We start from the raw sequence: 20,911 nt of genomic DNA, 5'->3' as shown, positions 1-20,911 counted from the left end.
AAAGGGCACCATTCTGACTCCTGCATCTGCCATTAAGAGGCAGGAGAGATCTTAGACGAATAACTTACCCTCTTCGAGTACCAGATGACTCATCTCTAAAGTCCGCTTGCCTGCCTCCCTGGTTGGTATCATATGTCATTGAATCTACAACCCCAACAATTGTATGATGCCCCATAATTTTATGTAGCACTAAGAAAGAAAAACATGCTGTCAATTAAACTATATCATGCCATTATTGTAAGACACAGGCTGATTTCAGCAGTGTTCCAGCATGAAAAACGTGCATCTTAGAGCCACACAGTGTGGTAGATGAGAGCACCATGTGACTGTAAGACTAAATATGATCATCCATTCCTGTGGGATAGAACCGCAACCCTCAGCCCCTCAGCGGGTATCTCAAGAGGACCAAGCTCTTTGCCTGGAGCACATTCACCCGTGAATTGAGGAGAGAGCAAGGGAATGGTCCCTGCTGGGAAGAGGGCTAAGCAGCGGGTCTGGAGGAGGAACAGGAGCAAAGTCCTGTGAGTTCAGGTGGAAATCAGGGGCCTGCAAAGGCAATCCACAAAGCCAGGGACACCTGAAGATCCACTAAGAAGGGAAGATGTGAGGGATGGGAAAAAGAGCACAGAGAGGACAACTGACTCAGCCAAGCTCAGCACCTGCACCGACTCTTGAACACCCTCTGGACATGCATGCAAGGACCCAGGGGCCCTTCTTGGTTGTGCTGACCAAAGAACCCTACGGGTCCCTATGAATCTGCTGCTTCAACAACCATGTAGCAACCGTTATTTGCAGAGAGATTAACATCTACTGTAAGTCTTCTCTCATGCAGTCAAACAGTCCAGTTTCTCCACCTCCTCTCAGCCATCATAGTTCTCAGACCCCACACTAGAACAGCTGTATTCTCCTTCAGAAGTACTTCTTCAACCTTGTAAAATGCCTCGTAAAATGCGACATCCAAAAGACATACATTGGAGCATCTTTAATAATTATTTATCACAGCAAAAAACAGAAAGAATCCAAGTGTCAAGTAATTGCAGAAATGAGAAGCAAGATGTGTACATCTACTTAACAAACTGCTGATCAATCATTATAGATTTTTACCAAAATATGCAATAACATGTAATGTGCTCATACTATATTAGGAAAAAGCAGCAAAATTACAAGCCCTTAAAAGACAGCTTGCTTGGCATTGAAGGCCTGGAAAGAAATACCCCAAAATAATCTGGAATTTTTCTGAATCAGTGAATTATTTTTTTTCTTCTTTTGATTTTTCTGTATTTTCCATATTTCTTTAATGAACATATAATCATTTAAATAAAAATAAATGGACTAGACAAGAAATTTCAAATGGATTCTGCCACATACAGAGCTGAGCAGGACCAAGAATTTACATAAACTTATTATATATACATTACAATACTTTTCTTCTTTTTGTTTTTTATTCTTCTGTAGTGACTTGTACACTTTTCTTCTAGATAGAATCATAACATTTCTAAATGATTCAGATTCTCATACAGGCCTCTTCTAACACAGCACATATTATTTATTTTAGGGACATTTAAAACATTACCCAATATACTTCTGTAATACTATGCAGAAACTATATCTTCATATACTAACTCATATTTAAAATGTAGTAGAATTTTCTTTTAGAAAAAATAACCTCCAGAAAATTCTTTTGTAAGGCAACAGATATTTTTAAACATGAATAGTCATCCCTGTCTATTTATCCATTTCCCATATTGAGGGGCTGGCTGCTTACATGCTTACGTGCTTCCATTTACATATTCCAGTCCATTACATCTTCAGTGTTTTCTCTTTCATGTAATCCCAATGGTGTAAAGGTTAAAAAATAAGAATATTTTGTCTATTCCACAAGACAAAAAACAGATGCAATCATTCCCAAGCCCTTACCCTTCCTTCTAAGAGACTTTACCTACCTTCGCCATTCCTCTGACTCCTCCCTGGAAAACAATTCCTCTTTTCTCCTCTCTCCTTTTGGTCAATCACGTAGTAGCTAATATTTCCCCTTCCCTGTCATTCTAAGTCACTCTCTTCTTTTCTTCATGGGTTTGAACTCTGTCTGCCAAGTAGTTGGGTAAGGGAATTTCCAGACCACATCACTCGCTGCCACATCTACACAGGACCACTCCCCAGTGCCCAACCCTGCAGGCACCGAGAGCTACCTGACACAAAGACCAACAGGAAGCCACAAAAGCCCAGGAAGGCCTGCCCATCACACCATTCCCAAGGCCAACACATTTGCTGCCAACAGCACTCGGTCAACCCAACGTCCTCATACTATATTCATTTCCAAAAGAATATTTATCAAATATTTAACTAAATGTACTGCCATCATATATGCTGCAGTGACACTGGGTCAATCCCAATGTGCTATGGCCATATTAATTTCCACAAATGATTTATCCAACATTTTAATATGATTTGATTTTATACTATTAATAAACCTGCAAATCATAAAAAATTCTGTTATCAGAACACAAGTCTCAATCATCAGTTCAGAAAATATGGCTGGGGTCTTCTCCAACACCCCAAAGAAGCTGCATTTGACTGCATCTTTTGGCCCATCTAGGAGGTGCCTCCCAGGCTGGGGTAAACTGCTTGCTTTGGTGAAAAGGCTTATTGGGAAAAGTCACCCTCCCCAGAGAAGTGGGTGTTTAGCCACTGAGCCAAGCACAGAATGGAAAACCAGAAGTGGCAGCTTTCAGACCTGGCTGAGAGTCCCACGGCCTCTGCTTAACACCACAAGCATCTCCATACAGTACTCATCCTGCTCTTGAGGTAGCTGACCTATGGTCCAGCACCCTGGGGAATCTTAGCCCCGAACTTTTTCTTCTGCCCCTACTCTACAGATTGCTGTCTTCCCACCCCAGGTTCCCTGCCCCCAGTCACTTCATGACACCAACCCCCTTCACACACACACACACACACACACACACACAGAGACAGAAAGTGGACTTACCCACTGAGGACCACGATGAAGTCCATGACATTCCAGCCATTGCGGAGATATGAACCCTTATGGAAGATGAACCCCAGGGCCACAATTTTGATCCCAGCTTCAAAGCAAAAAATCCCAATGAAATAAGGTTCTGTCTTTTCCTGTGGGGATGAGGAGCAGAAACACCAGTGAGAAGAGGACTGTGCTTTATGAGACACAGGTAAAGGCACAGCCTGGCCCTTCCTGGATGTCTGTGCTGGGTCTGCCCATGTGTAGGTGGGAAGCAAGGGTGCTAAGGGACCCTTGCAGGCTGTCTGTGACTCAGGAGTTCACGGGGCAAGGGGGAACCAGCTGTAGAAATGGACGATGTAAGGGTCACACCTAGGGGATAGACTTCCTTCCCAGGAAGGTCCCTGATGGCCCTGGCTTTGCCCTGAAGGAGTTTGCTGTTCTTCACATAAGTTAGAAGCTTGAAGGTCGTCATCTCATGTACACACGTGGATTTTAGGCAATTTGTCTGTTCTTTTTAGGGGGAATACGTTAGATGTGTGACTCATTTTTTTAAGGAGAATAAGGACGTAAGCATTGGGAAGTTCATAACCACAAATACACACAAGCACTGAGCATCCTTCATCATCTCCCCTCTACTCCCCACCTCTTCCTCTCGTGTCAGAAGCCCCTTAGGAAAGAGGAGGGAAGAAAATGGGCCTGTGCCTGCCCTTTCTTCTTCCCTGGCTGCCACGCAGCACAGACACGGTGTCTGTAACCTCTTATTTTCTGTGTGAATCCCCATGGGGTCTTTCATTAACTTGTCCCCCAGCAAAGAGCAAACCCCTCTCAGAACTCACAGGCAGGAAGGGAATGGGAGAGTGATAAAGCAGAGGAGAAGAAACCAAGAAAGACAAAAGGGGGAAAGGTGAGAAGGAGGGGAAGCACATACCAGTCTTCGGGACATGGGGGTCTTGTCATCCTCAGGAAGATGCTGCTCCAGGGCCAGGACGATGCAGTTGGCAATGATGGTGGCCAGGATCATGTACTCAAATGGCGTGGGAAAGTGGAGTTAAGGAACAAATTCACCAGAGAGGGGCACAGCCTCCAAGATGGCCATGCCCATAAACACACAAGCTCTATCAATCCGCATTTTGTCTGTGCAGTTTGCATGATTTTTATTTGTAAACAGGCAGGCAGGACAGAGGATGGTCCTTAGCATGTGAAACCAAAAACATTTTTGCCTGGTCTCTGAACACAAAGCATCTTCTCCATAAAAACAACGTATGTAGCCAATACATAATATAGTTGGGCATATGACAGACACTCCAGCTACTGAGTGAATTCAATAACAAATCTAGTAACCAAGGCTGAAAATGGAAGGGGGAAGAAAGAAGGAAGTCACATAATTAATGCCATAGCAGACCCCCTGTTCTCCCCAGTCTTCAAACCATTGGACTGGGTAACAACGCTTGTGCACAGATCCAGATGCTGCAATCTGTTGCTCTCCTGGGCTCACAACTGGAGTCCCCTCTTCCAGAATCTCTGCACCACTGAGTAACAGAAGAGCCCCTGGAAAAGAAACAATTCTCTCCATGTGAGCTTCCTTCTATTTTAAAATTCCTCTCAGCAATGTACTTCTGGGGGAAAGAGAGGCTTGCTTTGTTCCACCTTATTTTCTCCTAAGCGTCTGCATCTATACGAAACAGAGACTGATCACAAATCTGAATCCTGGACAGCAAAGTCCAGTCCTGTAAGAACCACACTACAATGAATGAATGCAGGCTTTTTTCTGTTAGATGTTTTTGAAAACAGGTGAGGTGCTCCCTGTGCCTTTTTAAAAACAGGACTACGACTCGGGTGCCAGCATCCTGACCCCTGCAGGAAGGTTTTGCCACACGCTCCAAGGGATGTGGGAAGGACTGCCAGAAGAGAAAGAGGGAATCACCAGCTCCCAGTACTGTCATTCTGCATGCTGGGATTTCATTCTGTGATTACTGTTAGGACAAACACAAGTTAGCTACTGCAACTGCTCTTGCTGAGCAACCTGTGCTCTAGAAGATTCTGGAATCCAGGCAGAAGAGAGGAGCAATAGATCTGGCAAAGTGGACGGAAGGAAAGGGGCTGTTCTTATCTCCACACATACCCAGACAGGCTGTGTAGGGTGCAGGGCCTGGAACCCTCTCGTGGAGTTCAGGAGGGCAAATCACAGCTATCCCTGCAATGGCCCCCATCCTGCCAGGCTATCTGTGGCAATAACACAATGTTAAGGTGGCACCCAGGGCATCTCTGGGGAGGGCAGGGCAGAGGGCTTGGGGCAGTGTGTGCAATGAGATGTGAGCTGCTCACCAGTTGTTCTGCTCTGGGTGCTGGCATGCAGGGCTGCAGGGCTGAGATGCTGGCTGTGTGTGAGCCCCGAGTCCTTCTCTTAATCCTCATTTGGCAGTGCCTTCTCCTCCCCCACCACCATGCATCCCTGAGTCACACTGGAGAGTCACACTCACTCGCCAGCAGCTGACCGCCATCCTTCCTTCCCACACACTTTCAACACTCACACAGCATACAGACACCAGAGACCACTCCACGGGCCTCTGCTGCCCTGAGGCTCAGCCACTGGAACTAAAAACAGACCCGGCCTCAGGAGACCTCAGAGCCTGTCCACTGCCTCCACACCCCACTGCGCCTGCTTAAACCCTCCTACTCAGACAGGAGCCTCCCCACATGGAAAGTCCCTCAGCACCCATGGGCATTCCTCCTCCTTCAAACACTCTGGGCGCCAAGCCCCTGAGAGCCAAACATGCCAGCAGACACACACCACAGACGCCCACCTAGCTAGCATGCCCACCTTCTAAGGACTGGCCCTCCAACACACAGCCTGCCCTGGGCCACCCATGCCCACTGATCGAAGTGGGAGTGCTCCTCCCCTCCCATCATGGCTGTAACCCAGACCTCTGAACAAACAAACATGGAGCAATCAGGGACCACACCAGGACCGAGTGTCCCATAAGCCTTCTGAACAGCCTAGGTTGCCCTGGGCCTGGCACAGGCACCCAGAATCCCAGACTCATCCTGCAAATTAAAGATGGGAACCCGGGAGCAATGGTGGCCAAGGAATTCATACCCTTTCCTGAAAACATGCTTGGGTGATGGGGCCAGATAGGGAACTGACAACACACATACAAGTCACTGATGAAAGACAACAGAAGTTGAGAGTGTTGAGAGTGGTGTTCCTAAAATGCAGGCCATGAAATATTGGTGCTATAGGAACTTGCAATCAAACCAATGAGAGAAAGCCTGGGTTGGGTAAAGTTAAGGTTTCTCCCCAGCAGGACTTTTTGGGGCCTTTAATACTTTTGCACACAGTGGGCACACACTCCATCCCACACACAAACACACACACACAGGGGGTTTGGGACAGCACACAACATTTCCCAAACTTGCTTCACCTTGTAAATCTTTTTTTCAGAGCATCTCTCTTGAACGGTGTTCCCAGGAACATAGCTGGGCAGCCTGACACAAAGTGGGGGTTTCTCTGCCAGTCCCCAAGAGCTGGGGGAGGAGGCTGATGGCTCTGACTGGAGTGAAACCAGGGTCTCTTCCATGTCATTCCCTGTCCTTGTTCCCAACAGAAGTGTTCACAATAGCGTGGGGCTCACCTGGTCACTCCCCACAGCTGGAAATGTCTCATGCAATTTCAGACACCTGCTCAGCAGATCCAAGAAGCCCAGTGCCTGCCCTGAGAGGTAGGACTGGGCACGAGTACTTTCTCCTTCAAGCTGCAGACCTCTTGCATTCTCATGGGTCTATGTGGCGTCTATGATTGTTTGAGGGGGGGTTGAATCTTCTTCCCCTGAAAGCCTGAAAGTGATAAGCACAGGCTTAAAAGCAGATGGGTTCTCAGTGCTGAACTTGCAGGCAAGACAGGTCCTGGCAGCCATGTGCCTCCAAGGCCTTCCCACTCACAATATCCGTTTGGACCATGGCAGCTCCTCCACTGCCCATGACTCCCCACTCACAATATCCACTTGGACCATGGCAGCTCCTCCACTGCCCCTGGCTCCCTGCTTCCACGTTCATACCTGCATTTTCCTAGCCAATTAACCCAAGTATATTGCTCCCTGTAAGCACCTTTAAGCTTAACTAGCCCAGAATGTCCAAGTGCAGATATGTGAGGTTTGTGGGGACACAGGTTAGCTCAGGAAGGTGTAGCCATCACCATTGCAAGATGCTCCAGGCAGGGGAATGGCTCTTGGCCCAGGTGCTGATTAGTAAAACTCCCAGTGACTGGCCAAGTATCTGGGTGGCTGAGAATTCATGAGGTATTGATGGCTGGTGCTACCCAAGGCCCTAAAGTCTAGAATCTAAAGGTGGGAGTTTGGTAATTCACAGGTTCTGAGAAGACCCTATTCCCACTTCCTCTCTAGCCAAATCCTCTGCCTACTAACTGATGTGAGGCCCATTCAGAGCAGCAACCTTCTGGCTTACAAAAAAATTTTTTTTTTTTTGCTTTACATTTTAAAAACTGTTCAGATATATATGCCCTTGAGAGGGATGTCCCTTTCGGCCTTATAGGGCATCTAGACCTCAGAATGAATTCATGGCTGCAGTAACGAAGAACCTGTGGTGAGAATGTGGAGATTCTGTGTAACTGTGGGCTAGGTGAAAGAATGGATAGCAGCAGGGAAATCTCAGGGGAGGTGAGCAGAAGAGACCATCCAATTCTGCCTAGGCCCCAGCCACTCTCTCTTATAGCCCTGTTCTTCAACCTCTTTTCCACTTCCCTTTCTGAAGAAAGCACAAAGAAGAGGCATTTACATCTAGGTGATTCTGCCACCACCTGCAATGGCCTTTCTTCTCCTTTCTGGTCATACATCAAGACCAAGCTGGACTGCCACCTTGTCAGTGAAAGTTTCTCCCCCTGCCCCACAGGTCTTTGAATTGTGTGACTGTATTATTTCTTCTCCTATTTAAATCAGGAAACTGTATCTTGAAAGCAGGAGTTTTGCTCATCTCTCTACTGGCAGTGCTTAGCAGAGCCCATGGTACACAGTGGGAGCTTAGTCAATGTTCAATGCAGGTAGGAATGAACAAGAGGCATTCACTGAGGAGCCACTGTAAAGACAGGGCTTTGCTCACCCACTCTGGCCCAGGCCAGGGCTCCTGCTCACTCCCACTGTTGCAGGCTGCCTCTGAGGCGCCACTCCCATTTCTTCACGACAGCAAAACTTCACACCCCAAAGCAATGGCTCTGCTACATCCCCAAAGAGAAGAGCCAAAACAGCAAGTAACACCCACCCACCAGTCAAGCTAGTGCACCTCAACCTGGCAGACTGGACAAAGACATGACTTGGAAAGGTCAAAGGGAGCTCCGAGTCACCACGGCCTCAAAGACCAACACCCTTCACGGCAACCACAATCAGGGAAAAGATGGAAGTCTGTCCAGGTCTCCGACTCTTTCTGTTCTGGAATTCAGTGACACTCATTACAGTCTGTGACTGATACCGAGGATATTTTAGGGAAGACTATCTATCCCTGGTGTCCAGATTGCTTTTGTTTTGAAATCTTGAACAAATGGAGCTGATGGGGCAGTGAGGACTGGGAGTCCCAGGGCAGGACCTTGCCTGTCTCACTTACCACTGTGCTTGGCCCACAGTGGGGCCCTGGTAACTGTTATTTTTTTAATAAATTAATACTCAAGTGATAAATGAATCGTATAGGGAAACTAGAGCCAGAGGTATCCTTACGAAAGGTACCCACACTCTCCGCACTGCATACCCATTTGAACTTTTTGTACTGTCCACTGTAGACACACATGATCTATTTTAAAAAGAAAATAAACCAGCATACGTGGAAGATCCCTTTCATGTTTAAAAAAAAAAAAAAAAAAAAAGAGAGAGAGAGAGAGAGAAGGCTGGGTGCGGTGGCTCACGCCTGTAATCCCAGCACTTTGGGAAGCCAAGGCGGGCAGATCATGAGGTCAGGAGATCGAGACCATCCTGGTTAACACGGTGAAACCCCATCTCTACTAAAAAAATACAAAAAATTAGCCAGGCATGGTGGCGGGCGCCTGTAGTCCCAGCTACTCAGGAGGCTGAGGCAGGACAATGGCATGAACCCGGGAGGTGGAGCTGGCAGTGAGGGGAGATTGCGCCACTGCACTCCAGGCTGGGTGACAGAGCAAGACTCCGTCTAAGAAAAAAAAAAAAGAGAGAGAAGGGAGAGAAGGAGAAAAAATTCTGTCTTGCTGGAAGGGTGATGAGTCTTCTCTCAGTAGTAGGGTTATTTTCACTTTCTTCTTTACTCCTCTAACCATTTTCTGAGTGTTCAAATGAGCGTGTGTTCATTTATAACTATAAAATCAATTAAAGCTACATGTATCCTGAAAAAAACAAATCAACACAAAAACCCATCCCAACCCGAGAGTGAGGAGGAATGCGATGGCCAGAGAAATCAGAGAAAGACTTCGGAGAGGATTAAATGCAAGCGAATAAAGAGACCTGGCCAAAATGAGGAAATGACCATGAAAGCGCTCTGAAACCTGCAAAAGACACCTCCTCTCCTACATTCCCTCCTGTACCAGCTCACTGCTCGCTAGGGGCCTCATTTCATAAAGTTTACTGGCAATCTCCTCAAACACCCCTTCACTCCTCGCTCCCTCTGAGCCCATTAATGAGGACCTGTGTCGCTCCAACTCTCTTTCTAGTCTAGCAGTTTCAAGACAATCATTAGGGAAATGATAAAAATAGGTTCGCTTATTGATTTATCTCCTTTACCCAATGCTCCTTCCTTCAAACGGTTGACTTGTTTCCTTAGCAACATGGCTAATTTGAGCAGCACAACGCAGCCTGCACACCTGCCATTTGTTCATTTCCTTCTTGAAGCACAGAAAGCTGGGGCAAGGGTGGTGATGCCAGTTCTGCTGTTACCAGAGCCCTGGGGGCCTGGCCTGGAGCTGAGCTCTTCCTCTGCCTAGGCCTGAAGAGCCTCCCCATCACCACCTCTCAGGTACAGATCTTCAGGTACACGCCTTGAAAGGACTTAGGCAGTAAATATTGGGTGTCCCCAGGCAAACATGCATCTCTATCACCACCAGGGGGCTCATCCTGAAGACCTCTGTACTCAGCTATCTCCTCCCAGAGCCTATGACATCCGAACACTAAGAAGGCCATGCTCTGAGGGGTAAGAGACCACCAGGGACAGGCAGGCAGATAGAATGCGTGTGCTCTCCCAACTCCAGCCTAATGCGGAATATGCTTTTGTGGGGAGCAGTCATTGGGCACTCAGGCACTTCCTGGAAACTCCTGGGGGGTATAGAAGAGTCCACAGTCTGAGGGGAGGCATCCCTCAGCCTCCTTTACCCATTTCCACCCCTCGCCCCAGGCCCACAATAATCTCCCTACAGGAAGACCTGTTTCCTTTTCTCCCTCCAGTCTCATGTTTTTGGATGTCTAAATCCAAGAGATGTAACAGCCTCAGAGGATGGCATGGACACCTTTGTGTATGTCTTTCCACCTCTTCCTCATGTGCACATAAATTTCATCCTAATAAGTGGACTTTGACTCAAAGACAGTAACTGAGAAAGAGCCTTGACTAGTCTGTGATTCCCTAAAAGCATCACACCAAATAGACATTTTACATATGAACAGGAATGAAATACAGCTATCCAAGGCTTCTGTGTAACTTCAGAATCTTCTTCAAGACCTGGAATGCAATGGAGAAAATGTAGCTTGGTAATGGGAACCAGAGCCAGGCCTCCAACTATAAAAGCTGCCCCAACACAGTACTCAAGAGTCAATGGAGGGTTATGACCATCCATTCCCACAGAACCAAACAAGAAATACAAAAGGACCGAAGCCTAAAATGATACCAGAATCTGAACTCCCTCTGAAAACTGTAAAGTGTTGCACAAATACAGTTACTTTCAGTATCCTACTAACTCAATCTTTCAGCATCTACTGTGGCTCGATACTTTGGGGAAAGCATCTGTTGGTGGTCACAGCCTCCAGCCCTCAGGAGTGGGCTGGCTGGCTGTAGCCATGGGCTAACACGGAGAAGACCAACCCCAATAAAGGATTTAAAAGAAAATTATGGTAATGGGCCTCCGGGAAAAGAGCAAAGACACTTGGCCCAGAACCTCCTGAGAATATGGAAAGTGCATCCAAACACCAGTCCCCAGAGGAGGATTTATGAAGTTGATGACTCTGATGCAATCTCTCCCAGTGATTAGAAGGATATTAATCACACCCAAGGCCAGGGCTAAGAACAGGAGGGGTTGAACCATCACAGAAGTCTGGCTCCAGTTCCCATAGACCCTGATGGAAATGCAGTGAGATCATGCTGGTGAGATCATATGACCCTTGTCTGAGCCGACTGAGAAAGATACATCTGTCCTGGAGGGACGAGTAATGCTGAAGACACAAGACCTTGTGCCTAAAACCCAGACATAGCAATAGTTATGACCATCACTTCAACAGTATGTCTGCATCCCTCATGGTCTTCCTCACCTTCCTAGAAGCAGACATTCTTACAGAAATCTCTGCTTCCTAACCTGTCTACACAAAAAGAAAAGTCAAACCAGCCCTGTTCAAACAGGCCTGGTCTGGCCAGGTGCAGTGGCTCACGTCTGCAATCCCAGCACTTTGGGAGGCCAAGGCGAGTGAATCACTTGAGGTTAAGAGTTCAAGACCAGCCTGGCCAACATGGTGAAACCCTGTCTCTACAATTAATACAAAAATTATCCGGGTATGATGGTGTGCACCTGTAATCCCGGCTACTTGGGAAGCTGAGGCAGGATAATGGCTTGAACCCAGGAGATGGAGGTTGTGGTGAGCTGGCATCATACCACTGCACTCCAGCCTGGGGGACGAAGCAAGACTCTGTCTCAAAAAACAAACAAAAACAAACAAACAAAAACAGCCCTGGCCAGGCCAGCTCCCTTCCTGGAGGGATGTTTCACATTTTCTCCAGATAATGGCATAAAGTAGAAGTGAGTATGAGGTAAAAAGATGGAGAGCGATTAAGAAAATGTGGCACATATACACCATGGAATACTATGCAGCCATAAAAAAGGATGAGTTTGTGTCCTTTGTAGGGACATGGATGCAGCTGGAAACCATCATTCTCAGCAAACTATCGCAAGAACAGAAAACCAAACACCGCATGTTCTCACTCATAGGTGGGAACTGAACAATGAGATCACTTGGACTCGGGAAGGGGAACATCACACACCGGGGCCTATGATGGGGATGGGGGAGGGGGGAAGGATTGCATTGGGAGTTGTACCTGATGTAAATGACGAGTTGATGGGTGCTGATGAGTTGATGGGTGCAGCACACCCACATGGCACAAGTATACATATGTAACAAACCTGCACGTTATGCACATGTACCCTAGAACTTAAAGTATAATTAAAAAAAAAAAAAAGATGGAGAGCCAAGAGGGCTTTCTAATGCCTCTCAGCAAGCTGCCCCACCCTGCTCAGGTGAGAGGGCCCAGGTTAAGAGATAAGCTATGGTGCAAGGAGTCTTAGCCCAGGGCTCCTTCTGGACTTCTTTGCACTCACTCTTATGGCTGCCCTGGCAGGACATGGCAGCCCAAAAGAGACCAGCCCAGAAAAAGCAATAAACAGACAGAACTATTCCTGGAGATTCTGAGGAACTATAGATGAACTTTTCAATTCTCTGAAAATAAATGTTAACCTTCCACATTTATCAGTATATGGACCACCTTCCTATTTGGGTAGTCCATACTTTTAAGTTTCCTGTGTCTGTTCTGGGCTGATCAACAGAAGGTGAACCACACTTCACCTCCAAAGGGCAAGAGGGCTAAACCCCTGTGTTTCTCCGTGTGATAGTTAGCAGTACACAACTCTGGCTGCAAACCTGGAAGTCCACCCTGCATATCCCTCCCCTCCCCTCTCTAACCATGGCAGGAGACATGCACTGTCAACAAGCAGAAAAACATGGAAGAAGGCTCTGCCTACTCCATACTGTCCCATGTCATCATCTCATTGCTTTCCTTAGTGTAATTTTTCTCACCACCCAACCTCATCTTAAACAAAAAAAAGACTAAAAAACCAAACCCCTTTTCTTTTTTTAAAACAAAACAAAACAAAAATGCATCATGTGACTTCCAGCCTTAACATCAGTTTTTTAACTTTGGTTTCCATGGTGGTGGGATGCAACCTGCCATCGCCATGACAACAGCTGCCTCTGTTCAAATTCACCATCTGACAGGCAGTCCTGAACAGACACACACCTCTCTCCTTCTTAATCCCTCTCTCTCTCTCTTCCCCCTTCCTGCTGTCAAGAAGATGGAAATGCCATCACACCTACTCCTAAAGACTTAAAACCTAATGAATGAAAGACAAATAAAGCAATATTGAGAACATAACAAAGAGGCAGAGAACTCCCCAAAAGGCCTTTTGTTTGCCAATACAATCCTGCTGCTCTCTCATGGAGGTCAATGGACTCAGTTACTCAAAACAAAAGATCCTAAGCATTACCCATGTAATGCTGGCTGTGAAGCCAAGTCCAAATTCTCATTACTTTAGACCAAATAGCTCCCATCTGACTCCCAGGACCCTGCCCTCTGGATAAAATGACTGAAAGGAAGCGCACATGATTGCTACTTTGGTGAACCAACATTCAGGTCAGTTCCAGACTCATCTGGGCCCTGATTCCCAAAGGATGGGGAGTGCTGGTTCTGAGAAAATAAAACAGTACTGGCTCCCTCCCTCCTCCCACTGCCATGCCCCTTGCAGTTACAGACAGCTGGATAAGTCTTAACAAATTCATTTGTTTTGTGTGTGACTGGATCCTGGACTCAAAATGCTGTCATTCAACACACAGTTTTGGTGAACAGCAGACAAATGATTGAATGCTACAGAAAAGGGGAAAAAAGAAAAGGGGAGCATTAAAAGCCTCTGGAAGAAAACAAAACAGCAGTGGGAAAATTACCTGTTTCAGAAACGAGAATTTGTGTTTTGATGACACTCTGATGAATTGGAGCCCATCAAGAGTTCTGGCAGCAACGTGCATTTCAGGGAAGATGACTATGAGGTGCAATCAGTAACCCCACCCAAGACTACACCCCACTTCATATCAACACCAGCATCATGGAACTGAGACAGCATAAGAAAAATGAAAAGCCTTTTGTGAAAGAGTCCATAGATCACCCGTAGGAGAACGTTTGTTTTCCTCTGAAAACTCTGCAACTGAGCCCTGGCATTCAAAGACACCTACCGAGCCTGCAAACCACGTGAGATAATGTTGAAGGAACTAGGGATACTCAGCTTGGAAAGGGAAGACTTGAGAAACACATCACAGCTGCTTTCAAATATCTGAAGGGCTAGCTTGAAGGGGCTCAGATGTTTTTTAAGTTATTCTGGAGGCAAAGACTAAGATCCAACATGCAGAGTACCCATCCGAAGACAGATCTGGAGCAATGAAGAGAAGAACTTCCACTGTTCCACAAGTGAATGGACTACTTCTTAAGTAGAAAACTAAGTATTGTGCTAATAGATGTTTAACACTGGGGGGAAAGCCCCCATGTGTAACATCTGCAAATTTCTGGAGTATAAATACTCTCTCCATGGCCAATTTCAAGCTACCATCTTGACATCACTGAACACGGAGTCTGGAAGAGACACGCAGACAGGACACTCAAGAGCTGGGACAAGCCAGTTTCAGCACAGCACTTGTTGTGAGTTCCACATCCCCAGGGGAGTGTCAAGGACGTTATGGAGGTGACTCCTGTATTTGATGGTAGTCATGCTGGATCAACCCTCATATGCATAAGGGTGAATCAATCAGGTAGGAAGCAAGGTCAACAACTTTTAGTCACTTGCTCAAGTGCCTCGTTGGTGAGCCTTACTCCGTCCTTCAGCCTCAAATGGCCTCCTCAACTAGATCTGCATTCACGATGTCTGGTCCATCCCCCTCGTTACAGAAGGCTGTTACCTGTGCAGCTGGAGGTGTGTAGGAAGCAGCCACAGGTGAATGGCTTTGTCAATGCAGTGAAACATAAGAATTAATCACCCCATTCTCTCAGGCTAAATTTCAAGATACCCAGGGGGCTCCTGCTATTTCACCATAGCCTGCAAGAAAACTGAGAGGGAGCAGCCAAGACATGATCAAAGTACACTCAAAAGAAACAGAAGGAAGTCAGGTAATTGGCTCCTCTCAGTCTAGAAGATCAGTGGATCTCAGCCATGGCTGGACAGTAGAATCACCTGGAAAGCTTTTCAAAATTAAGAATACAGGTATCCTATCTCCAGAAATTTGGATTTAATTTGTCTTGGTTGCAGTCCAGGTATCAGCATTTCTAGAAGTTCCCAGGCTGATTCTAATGTGCAGCCAGGCTTTGAATGCTGGAGACCAAGAAAGTTAATGGTGTCCTCCAATCAGCTGAGAGAACAATGATGGAAACTAGAATCCCAGAGGCACTATAGTGGGAACTGAAAGGCACCTTAGAGTCTCAGTAACTATTCCAACACACTCATTTTACAGATGTAGATACTGAGACCAGGAAAGGAGTGAGATTTTTCTAGAACCAGGGCTAGAAACCTCTCTGGACTCTCAGCCTTATGCCCTGAAAAGCTTGGAAAACTATTATACACAGAATAATCAAACAAAATTCCCTGGTCTCTTAGCTCCAACTGAGAATTCTAAAAGAAAGGGATCTAAGGATCTTTTTATTTGAGCTGCTTCCTCCTTCCCAGGAGTACTCAATTGTTCTCAAAGAGCTACCTCTTAAGGCAGAGACTGGATAGCCTGCCTTTTTTAGGGCTACTGAAGAGCCCAGCAACCATTCTGAGATGAGTGCTTGCCTAAGCATCCATCTATTCTCCCATCCGCTGAGGTCTGCTCTTGGTTTTACACTAGGTAGAAGTCCACTGCCTACTGAGTTTTATATTATCATTTCACAAAGTTCTCCAGCAACATATTTGGGAAAGAAGAACATTAACCATTTTTCTGAGTTGCTGTATCTGATTCTCACTGGATCTCTGCTGGTTGGCTTCACCTCTATGAATATCTTTCTCTTGTCCATTCCTATTTTTTCTTACGTAAGTCCTTTCTTATTAGTCATGATCCTTATATCCAGCCTCCTATGCCCCAAACACCAAAAACATATACTTGCTAAGGATGAGGAAGCCCCAGAAGAGAAAGAAGGGGCTAGAGGGAAGATTATCGAGCACAGAAAGGGTACAGAGGAAAGAAGAGAAAATGTGACAAAAGGATGCTGGCACTTGGTCAGGGGCCCTGGGTTCTAGTCTCTGCTCTGCCACTTATTGAGAGACTTGTGGCAAGTCATTTAACCTCTGTGGCCTTCAGTTTTCTTACAGATAAGTGTGAGTTTGATTCAAGTTTCACTTTATTCTCTATAAATCTAATATTCTAGTATTCTGTGATGCTAATGAGGAACATGATGGGAAGGGAAATGGAGGAGAAAGAGCGAGCATACATGATTACAACTGACAGAAGCCATTTTTGGTGAAATTACTAATGAGGAGATCCCACAATAACATTCAAAATGGAAACCCTGGCACAGCCAGGGACATCTTGAAAGGGTCTAGAATCCATGGAAATACTTCTAAATTGTCAAACATAGGAACTCCATGACCAGTTGGATTGACTAGCAGCTTCTCCAATAGAGTTAATGAAAAGCTAGAATCCTCACAATGGTGGCCTGGGGGTGAACCATTGTGGAAAAGGGCAGCTTTTCCACAAACCTACTATGAGCCTTTTCTATATTCTGTATCAGGATATAAGAGTTTTTCTGCAGTTTCTCTATACCCCAACCCTCATTTCCTTAAAAAGCTGCATTCAGTATGTAAAATTGCAAGAGAAGGTCATGAAAGCTGCCACCTCCACACTATGACTCATACTGTGGGTACCCCAGAACAGAAAGGACTAAGGGTAGACTTCTTTGAGAACTGGAAAAAAGAAAATGGACTTACCATGCTAATATTGAAAGGGGAACTGGCATTTCCAAACCAAATGCGCTCTGCAGAGTGATAAAGGAACTGTGGCAGTGGAGTTTTGTGGGGGAAAAGACAAAATAGCAAAGATCTCAGGTTCTGACTCAAGCTCGCATTCCAGTGACTCAGGGCAGGTTGTCTCAGGTCCATTTCATGATGACCACAATGATGGGAAAGAGATCGTTGCTCTTCTCCCATCTACTGATCCTTCAATCCTTTATGAGTTAGCCTCATATCCAATGATGCTGCAGATACATGCAAGTAGTTCACAGTGTCATCCTAAAAAGATACTCTGTTAGGGAAGAGCAGCTGCTGGTCTTCTGGTCTAACCCAAGGCAGAATGAAACAATTGAAAGACAGCAGCCAGTGGCACCAGTCAGACCACATCTATGTGTGACCTTAGGCTAATCATCTATAAAATGAGAACAATATCCATTTCACACAGGGTTGGATGAAATGATATACTCCTCTAGAGCACACTGTAGAGTGCCTGTCATACAATAGGCATTCATTAAAGGTTAGTTTCCTCCATCCATTCTCAGGGATGCATATAGAGGAACAGAAAGCTCTCCAGGCCTGGAGCGGGGGGGTCCCTATAGAATGGTGGCAAAATTATATGATTAAAAAGACACGAAGGTAAGAGAAAAACAGAAATAGTAAGGCATATGATTATGCAGGGTGTTCTGCACCCAGCCTTTTTCACAGTGGAAGTATAGAAAGCTATTAGAAGTTCTAATTTCCTAGAATCTATTCCTTTGCTTTGCTCTCCTGAGCCTGTCTACTGATGTTTGTGACAGAAATGAGCTCAGTCTTTCTGAGCCTGTACAGTCTTTCTGAGTGGGCATTTGTTACTCTTTAATCATCGCCAGGGAAAGAGGTTACCCAGAGATGTAACATCCTTATCCACAGAATTTCAGGTGGGGGGAGGTGGTGGGGCAGATGGTGATCTCAAAAATAAATAAATACCTCTCTATGAGAAGGGAGGGTGCTCTTGCCAAAATGCCCAGATCCTCGGATTGACATAGGCCCATATTCCCCAGACCTGCTCCCTCCTCATGTTACCACATCCACCTACTCACCCCACCTCCAGACAAGCCCACACCCTTCAACTGCTCCTCATATCAACAGACTAGAAGAACACATGCATCCTTGTGCATCCATATGGCTCAGTTATTTCACAAATACAAATTTCCATGCAAAAACAATCCAAAGTTAGCAGAAAGGAGAGGCAGTTCCTTTAACTTTTTAGGCCCACTCCTTAATTTCTTTTGAGTGTTCTGTCTGGTTTCCAGAAGCCAAGTGGTGCATCCTAATTCTCCATTCGTGTCCATACCAGTAAACATTTCCCACAGGTAAAATGCCCCTAATAACCATAGCAGAGGACCTTCACCAAGCTCATTAGGCAAATTTCCAAGAGTCCCAAGCAATGGAGGTTTCCCCTTCCCCCCACAGCACCCTAACCCTTTCAGAAGCTTCCTCCACAGTTCACGAATTCCAATCTTTTCTCTCTTATCCGATAGAACAAACATAGAGGCCCTAAATACCCAAGAAACCTAAGCAGACAGGAAGTATTTAGCCAGGAAGCTGGCAACCGCCAGGAAGAAAATCTGCCCAGATACCAAGGATCTAAAGGGGATCCTTCTACATACCATCCATCAAGCCATCTGAAATTTTTTGCTATCATTTTTGTTCAAACAAAGACAAAACCAAGTGAGTTTGTTTAAGGTTATAGATCATTTTAAATATCCTATCTGTTTTTATCAAAAGCTTGCTGGGAAAATTCTGCATCACTATTGCTCCTGAAGATATTTTTTCTGGTTGTAAATCCAAATGTGTCCTTAGGTACAATATTGGCATAAAATCAGCATTAGAAACATATAAAGGAAACAGGTTTTGATGTAGATATTTTACATTTTATTTTTAAAAATGTAAACCCAATAACTTTGATAAGGAAGAAAAAAAGGCTTGTGGAAAGACTATTTAGCTTCAGTGATTAAGAGCACCAGCTCTGATCCAGGCCTCCAGCTCTTACTGGGCGATCCCAGGGAAATGAATTAACCTCTCCACATCTTAATCCTTCTAACTATGAAAGACAGAAAACAATAATGCCTATCTCTGTAGGATCGTCGTGAAGAATCAATGCAATAATTCATGGGCAGCACTTAGCACAGTAATCTGGCACATAGTAAATGTTCAATAAGTGTTATTTATTTATAAACTCTATCAACATTAACACTAGTACTAATACCTAATATGTTTGCAAAGGGTTAACATTAGCCAATGCTAACCTCGCAACAGTCTTATAAGGTAGGCAAAGCAGGGCAAGTGACCTCCACCTCACATCTGAAGACACTGAGGCTCAGGGAGGTAATGAGACCAATGCAAGGTCACGTAAACATTATCTGGCAGCACTCAGGTTAGAAACTTGTAAGAGCCAGGAGGAAGTAGGACAGCATTGTTGGAAAGAGAAAACAGAGCTGCAGAAGTTTAATGTTTATGTATCTGAAATTAACCATATACTAATAACCAAGATTTATTCACAGCTTACTATTTGCCAAACATGGTTCTAAGCACTTTGCATGTATTATCTCATCTGACCTTCACAAAAATCCTATGATACACCCCAGAAGCAAATTACTATCTCTGTTTTACATTTGAAAAGTCCAAGGCACCGCAAGGGTAAGCAGGTTGCCTGAGGCACACAGCTATGAAGTGGCAGAGGTGATACTGAGATTTGAATCCAGAGGTCATGTTTTTAATAACGACACCCTAATACCCTAATGCTTCCATGCAGAGACTGGTAAATCCTGAACTCTAAAGTGAAGCTTTCATCAACTGGCATTGGACTAGATGACATCTAATATCCTTTCAACTCCTGAGATCTAGGACACAACACTTTTATTGCTAAGAAAGAAATAAAATATTGTCTGAGTCTCTGAAAATGATACCTAAGGTGGACTTTGGAGAAACCAAGATGCTACATTCTGTTTAAAATAGACATGAAGCAGTCATGAAAGTGTGTACTCTTTTCAGTAAAGCATGTGACAAGAATATCGCACACAATATTTTTACAGACAAAATACAGAAATGTCAGTAGGCTAAAGCACAGTTCAGAATACTTGAGAAAAGCTGAACAGTCAGCGCACACTGACTGATACACTGATGATAAGCAGAAAGGGGGTCCCTGATTCTAAATATATTTTTATCAATTACTCGAATGAAAACATTAAGTATTTGCTTATAAATCTGCAGATGACGTAGCACTCAGGGTGGGGAGCTCACCCATGAAACACCAGAGTCCATAGACAGTGCGGTGTAGAAATCACTTCAACTTTGGATTCGGACCACTTGGTTCAAGCTCACTGGTGGTGACCTTGGGCAAGCGATTTAATCTTCTTTAGCCTCAGCTTCCCCATATTTAAAATGTGGATAATACACTTGTTTGAAGTAGAGCCTGAAATTTGGTAGATGCTCAATGAATCTTAGTTCCTTGTTCTCAGTTGAAAAGGATCTCTACAGGATAAACCGTTGGAGCAAAAGCAAGGGGATAAAATGTACTTGATATAAACACAGAGTTCTGAATCTAGATTCAAAAATTAAACTGAATGAGAGCAGAGTAAGATAAAATTAACTCCGTCATCAATTCATATTAAAACGTCCAGAGATTTTAGCTGACTACCTCAAGTCAGAAACAGAATGCCACTTCTTTAAAAAAAAAAAAAAAAAACTTTAAAAAGTATTTTAATTCAAACTAATGTGTTAAATGCTGATGTTAATAAGCACTGCCTTATTATATGGTAATTAGATAATGTCCCCCACCCTTGCAGAGATTTTAAACAAATACTAAAATTATGTGGTATATGTTACAACAAAGTAATAAGTAAGGCGCCCTATGAGAGCCCAAAGGAGGAAGCTGGTCTTATTCGGCCAAGAGAAATCAAGGAAAGCTTCACAGAGGAAGTGACCTCTGAGTATAA

The 20,911-nt window shown here is 45.0% G+C and overlaps 1 protein-coding gene across 1 annotated transcript in view; it reads right to left on the bottom strand.

The window, feature by feature from the left end:
• The window catches only part of CACNA1E (calcium channel, voltage-dependent, R type, alpha 1E subunit), a 424,230-nt gene that overhangs the window by 293,976 nt on the left and 109,343 nt on the right, over positions 1 to 20,911 (bottom strand). The window contains exons 5-6 of the mRNA XM_012002628.1: positions 3,906 to 4,011; positions 2,987 to 3,126 (exon numbers count right to left, since the gene is read on the bottom strand). Coding sequence (XP_011858018.1) covers positions 2,987 to 3,126; positions 3,906 to 4,011 — 246 coding nt within the window. The remainder of the gene's footprint in view (positions 1 to 2,986; positions 3,127 to 3,905; positions 4,012 to 20,911) is intronic.

Source organism: Mandrillus leucophaeus, unplaced genomic scaffold (genome assembly GCF_000951045.1).
Source record: "Mandrillus leucophaeus isolate KB7577 unplaced genomic scaffold, Mleu.le_1.0 Scaffold691, whole genome shotgun sequence".
NCBI classification, from domain to species: Eukaryota; Metazoa; Chordata; class Mammalia; order Primates; family Cercopithecidae; genus Mandrillus; species Mandrillus leucophaeus.
This window is presented reverse-complemented; position numbering and strand designations above follow the sequence as displayed.